The following is a 6,195-nucleotide window of genomic DNA, read 5'->3' on the forward strand; positions in this document are numbered from 1 at the left end:
TGCGTGTGGTGTGGCCGCCTCCCTCGGTCTGTCCTCGGTGGGGGGCGCCGTGCCTCTAGCGGGGTGCAGAAGCCCGAGTCAGGAAAGAACACCTCCATGTCTTTGTCAGCTAGGAAGCATAAAAAAAAAAAAAAAAAAAAAACCAAAAAAATCTCAAAGTATGGCACACGTGAAAAGGATGTAAAAGGTCTCTTTTTATAAGATAAAATGCTTTAAGACGCTATAAAGTACTCAAAACAATAGTAGCTCCTGCTGGCAAAGAAATGCAAACGGTGTTTCGATTATTGGGGAAATTCTTGAAAGATGCGTTAATTTGCACGAGAAATAAGACCTGTTGATAGGGCTAATGGATGCCATTTTGTTACAACTTTAGTTTTCCAGACATTTGTCTGACCAGAAAAGGGCTTGATGCTCCCATGGGAATGAGACAAAGGGTTGGGGGGAACCGACTTTATAGCTGAATCCGTTGAATGGAAGAAGAAACAAAAGTTACTCAAATAGTAGGGTGGGGGGACTAGCTGAAAAAGTCCAGTCTTCTGCAGTGTTTTGGTTAACTGTCTCCTATTACGCTAGGTTTGGTAAGCAGATCTGGGATGTAGCTACACTACATACTTGTATACTTCAGTGGACAAACCCCCACCATGTGATTCTTATTATGTGATAGGCCCTTTTTGTCAGTGCAATATAAGTATAATTTTTACATGACAGTGAGGTTCGTGGAAGGAGTGGGTGATATTTAGAGTATTTCTTCTGTTTGCTATTTTTATATCTTGGGTTGTTTTGTTTTCCAGGACTAGTATTTGAGCGGGAGGTTGGTCTAGATGACACTTCGATAACTCTTTCAATCTGAATTCTCCAATTCAGTTTGGCCATACCAAAGTCTTCATGTTAGTTATTACTATTAGCACAACAGACAACTGTAATTTACTTATATCAGTATGTAATTGTATCCTCAGGCCTTAGAAGCTGGGAACATCTTTCTCAACCTCATGCTCAAATGTGACTCTGGGTTGCTTTGGAATACTTCAGTCTCGGTAAACACATAACAAAAGGATATGACTCAAATTTCCAGTACAGAAATTGAATTAAATTACCTCTGTCTCAAAGAAACAGCTCCGAATTTAAGTCAAATTGCATATCTTGGTAGTTAAAAATAATTTAATTGGAAATGTCTGTATGAGTGAGGCAATAACACACTTTCAGATGAGTTCCCATTAAAGTTTTTGTCTCCTGGAGACATACGGACTTAACTTCATTCTTTGTGCGTAGTTCTTCTGATTTCAGTGAATTATTCATTCTGCTAGAAGGTTGCAACTCAACATGAAAGGGTGGAGGATTATGGTTCAAAGAATTTTTCTGATAAAACTTTCAAGAAGATGATATTAAGCTAAGTTGATGTGCTTTATATTGAGGATGTTTGTTTTTCTTGTTGTTCCTTCTCTGTTTTGTGTTCTTAAACCTAATTTTAAACCAGTGTCCCTGTTGCAGTGAACACGCCCTTCTCAGCAGCAGATATGGAATGTTGGAGGTACTAAGTGGTCAAATTTCCAAACTGGGGTTGTAACTAAAATTGCAGCAATTGCACCTTACTCTGTCTGATGACTGGTTTTCAGCTCTGTGTTGCTGTATGCTGACACAAGAGTTTGAGAAACTGCAGTATGACTTGACCTGATAAAATGATTTGCTACTGCCAAAAGGGGCAGTATCCCTTGTCCTGGCTTTATAATCTCTCTTTCTAGGGTCCTTATGACTGTGCTCAGCCAACTTGACTTGCTGAACTGACAGAAATCAAATCTAGCAAAATCTATGCAGGTCTCTTCAGGGTTAGCAAGTTAAACGAGCTTTGTGGCAGGCCTGGTGAGTGCTAGAACAAGGTGGAGGGCAGAACTGTTTTGGGTGAAGAGAAGGGAGAGGAAAGAAAAAAGCAGACCTCTTGGCAGTAGATTTTTTTATGGAACTTTTATTTTGGGGAAATGGAAGAGTTATTTTTAGCTTGGATCAGTTACATGATCAAATTCACAGTACTCATACTTGGGGGGAATATGCTGTTAAAAGAAGGTATTTTAGTATCTTAGTGTGGCTGCCAGAACTTTGGTATGGTCCAGCTGTGATGTTTACGGTTCTTTCAGAAACAATTGATTTTGAGGACCCCTATTCCCACTCCACATCTCGTTATTTCTGTAGCTGAAGTTTATCACAGCATTCAGCTATTCATTCAATTTAAATTGGATTTGTGAAACAGTCTGGCTGGTTTTGATGGTTTGGGGGCTGGTCGTTCATTAAATTTTGTAGATCCATGTATTGAGGTACTGATCACCTGTTCTGGAAATGAGTGGGTGGTGATGAAACTGCAAGAAGAAAACAATGGTCCTCTTAAACTGCAACATGTTACAAAGAGTAGCAATGTAGAACTAGAACTTAAAACAAACATTTTGCCTAAAAAAAATCTTGAAAACTTGTTCTCTAGTAAGGAATTACAAAGTCTGATCACGATCACTTTCTGTGTCTAGAAAAATGAATAATTGTCATTGGAGTAGCTTAGAGTGAATTACTTATATTTAGTGCATGTATTGCTTCTAAATATCTAAAGACCTTAAACTTTTTGCTTTTTAGAACGAATATGCATGAACGAGTGAACAGAACAGAGAGGCAGTTTAAATCTCTTCCAGCTAATCAACAGAGTCTTCTTCCTCAATTCCTTCCTCACCTTGACAAGATTCGGAAGTGCATTGATCATAATCAAGAGATACTACAGACCATTGTGAATGACTGCGTTCATATGTTTGAAAATAAAGAATATGGAGAAGACGTATGTTAAAATGGACTTTTTCATACTTCAAAATTAAATTCTGTACGCTTTGGGATTTTCTACATTTGTTTTTCACACCTATAGGCCTCCAACTTTCTTTCCTTTTGACTTCTTTATTTTCTCCTTCCTTACTTCCTGTTTGCTTACATGTTCTCACTCTTGGCTTTTGCATCTTGTAGAGCTGATGTTTTATAAAACTATTTGTTGTTAATCCTTGTAGTTACACTTATGAAAACTAATTGTGAATCTGGCAAATGACAGTAATCACTTAAAAAAGTGATTTTTTACATTGTAAAAAAGCAGTTTTTCACTCCACAGTTCTAGCTCTACCCTGGTTACATTTTGAAGTTATTTTTTCAGTTAACTGTGTAGAGCATAAATGGTATTGTCTGTCTTTCTGTAAGTTATTATATGTTACGGCATTCTAAACTAGTTACAATTTTAGATGGGCGAAGTATTTTTAATGTTATAATCTGTAAAAACTTTTTCACTACTTACCTGCTTTTTCAGTGTGACATCTCTATCAAAAAAAATTGCACTCAGACTTAAAAGACTGGCAGAGATGGAAACTGGAGTCCTTTTTTGGTATCTGCAGGCAAGGTACAGTAGTGGGCAGCTCTAATGTGAGCTTCCCGGTGTTGCCTCATCAGTACCTAAAGGGATCCTCTTCTCAGGGTAAGCAGTTCAGCCTCTGCACTAGCTCAGCCCTGGTCCTTTCCTGATTAAGGACTACCAGTTGTGCTCTGCTACGCCGTACAATGTATGGTTTTGTGATGTGGCACCTGGTCTCTTGGGTGCCGAACTGAGACCAGCAAACTCAATTTGTTTAGGATTCTAGGTTGGATTTGAGCCCTGGTCGCAGGAGTGAAAGACGAGTGCTTTGTCCACAAAACAGCCCTTATAGCATGGCTTTTGTCTGTTTATCATTTACCTTCCTCCCCCACCCCCCCCAAGACTAAAGATACTTGGTACATTTTCCACTAACTTCTTTTTTTCCCCCCACTTTAATCAGGGAGGAGGGAAGATTACACCAGCTTCGACATTTGACATGGATAAATTAAAATCCACTTTGAAACAATTTGTGAGAGACTGGAGTGAAGAGGGAAAGCCTGAGAGAGATTCCTGCTACCAGCCAATCATTAGTGAAATTGTAAAGAACTTTCCAAAAGAAAGATGGTAATAGTGTTTTAAGACTTATTTTTATGTGGGCATACACTGTTGCACAAATCTAACGAAGTTTTTATGGAGTAATGAAAAGCTGGGATTTAAAACTACAGAAATTACTGTGAATGCAGTGGAATTTATTTTTTAATCAAGAAAGTTTTTGTTTCTAATACAAGGTGTTGAAAAAGAGCATAATCATAAACTTCACAAAGGAATACCAGGTAAACCAGGAATAATTTCTTTTTTTTTCCCCTGCAGCTTGATGTAACGGGATATCTGTTAACTTTTCGAGTAAGAGACCTTAGGGGGTTGTTAACTCAGGAAGTTAACTCAGTTGTGCTCAGTGAGGTAAAGTTTGCAGGTTAGCAGATTCTCAGAGTGTGTGTGCTGCAGATAAAGGGAAGGACCCTTGCGACTGCAGCAAGTATGAGTATTGCCCTTCATGGTGGAAGGAGGGAAGAAGACTCTTAACCTCTAGCACAGTTTTATTGCACTAAGAATTTACCCTGCAAATACTTAATTCTGGCCTTGGTTTCAGACAGATGTTATAAGGCAAGTCTTAAAAAAGCTTTGCTGCATGTGTGAGGGTAGCTTTGTAACTGCTTGTTAACACCACCAAAATAGTAATCAGTGTGGGGTTTTTTAGGTAACTTTAAGTAGAAGTGTACCGGTAGAATCTCAGAAGATACAACTGCTGTGAGAATTCCATGTTTAATGGTTCTGCCATTTAGTCAGCCCAGTCATCATAAAGTACATTTCAGTTTAAATTTAACACTCTTACAATGGGGAAATTTGTGAACTTTGTACTCACAAGTGTAACAGGTCAGAACTTAGGTTTGATATAGCTGGGTGTTACTGGGTGTTACTTCTTTCTCAGTAATTGCTAATAATGCACTTGTACCTTCCACTAGCTATCTTTTAGTTTTCTGAAGGTGAACTTTCTGCAATGTTTTTAGTGCTAATAGTGCCCTCCATAAGGTGAAAATGAATTCAGTGCTACAGGTTACCTGATGTACTTCTGATGTGCAGATCTGTAGGAGAAGTCGTAGTTAGTTTTGAAAGTAATCATTCTAATCTTCAAGGTAGTAGTTCATCTTTCTCTCTGTATGCTAGCTTTTAAAGCATTTTTGTTATAGGAGAGGTAACATGTCAAATCTTAAGAGATACATGACTGGAGTTGGAAAATCTTGACTTTTACATTTATCATCAATAACTCTTATTTCAAAACCTCCAGTTGGTATTAGGAAGCAACATGTGGTAACAGATTGGGTGAATCTGAAGTTACAGCTTTGTGCTTCTTTACGAGGAATTCTGGTGGTGCTGATTGTTGTTGTTGTCAAACACAACTGATGTGACAGTGCTTCTGTCCCTGTTGTGATGGCTCTGAAATACCAGTTGGGTGGTTTTTGTCTCTACAGAAATCTCAAGACATCACTGTATAGATCAAACATCTCTACTACAAGTTTGAGTTTGTCAAATGAAACTTTTTTTAATTTATAAAATGTGTATTACATACCTACCTATTTAAAAGTTTAATATTCATGATCATTATGAAGCTATTGTAGCACTTACGTAAAACCTTTTCTCTGTTCACATATTGTTACTTACTGTTGTCAGCTCGCTTTTTTTCCTAGTGACTGGAGGCTCTCCTACTTGGGTGTACTTACCTCTTTGAGGCACGAAGCAGAGTTGTTCAGAAGCGCCCGTTCTCTTTGTGTGTTACCAGGCTTAACCAGCAGTGCCACTTAATCCTTGTGCAAGAAGTAACTTCCCTAGCAGGGCAGGCTGGCTGGTCAGTCTGATTTCTTTTTTACAGTTTTGGAGGGGATCAGTTGTTTGAAGGGATGGACAGGGCCTGAACTGACCACAGTGAAGTTATTCTGGCTGTTGTATATAGCGTGTGCAAAGTCTGTTTCCCCGAAGAGGACTGGCTGTGGCCGCTAATGTGGGAACGCAGCCTGTAGAGGGAATCTCAGAGTGCAGCTTTCAGTTTCTTTAGAGTTCGCTTTTGTAGCACAGAGTGCTGAAGTCTCCTGAGATGATGAAATGAAAGTGCTGGAGAAAAAGTGTATTGTTGGCACTGGGTGATTGTCGTGGTTTAACCTGGCAGGCAGCCAAATACCACGCAGGTGCTCACTCACTCCCCCCGCCGGTGGGGCGGGGGGAGAATCGGGAGGGGAAGAGAGAGAAAAACTCGCGGGGTGAGATAAAGACAGGTTCAT

General features: G+C 39.2%; 1 protein-coding gene across 1 annotated transcript in view; it reads left to right on the forward strand.

Annotated features, from left to right (window-relative positions):
- Positions 1-2,605: 2,605 nt before the first annotated feature.
- Positions 2,606-6,195, forward strand: part of LOC104080201 (chromosome unknown open reading frame, human C9orf41) — a 17,369-nt gene continuing 13,779 nt past the window's right edge. The window contains exons 1-2 of the mRNA XM_009582508.1: positions 2,606-2,809; positions 3,822-3,985. Coding sequence (XP_009580803.1) covers positions 2,621-2,809; positions 3,822-3,985 — 353 coding nt within the window. The 5' untranslated portion in view covers positions 2,606-2,620. The remainder of the gene's footprint in view (positions 2,810-3,821; positions 3,986-6,195) is intronic.

This window comes from Fulmarus glacialis, unplaced genomic scaffold, assembly GCF_000690835.1.
Source record: "Fulmarus glacialis isolate BGI_N327 unplaced genomic scaffold, ASM69083v1 scaffold25827, whole genome shotgun sequence".
NCBI lineage: Eukaryota > Metazoa > Chordata > Aves > Procellariiformes > Procellariidae > Fulmarus > Fulmarus glacialis.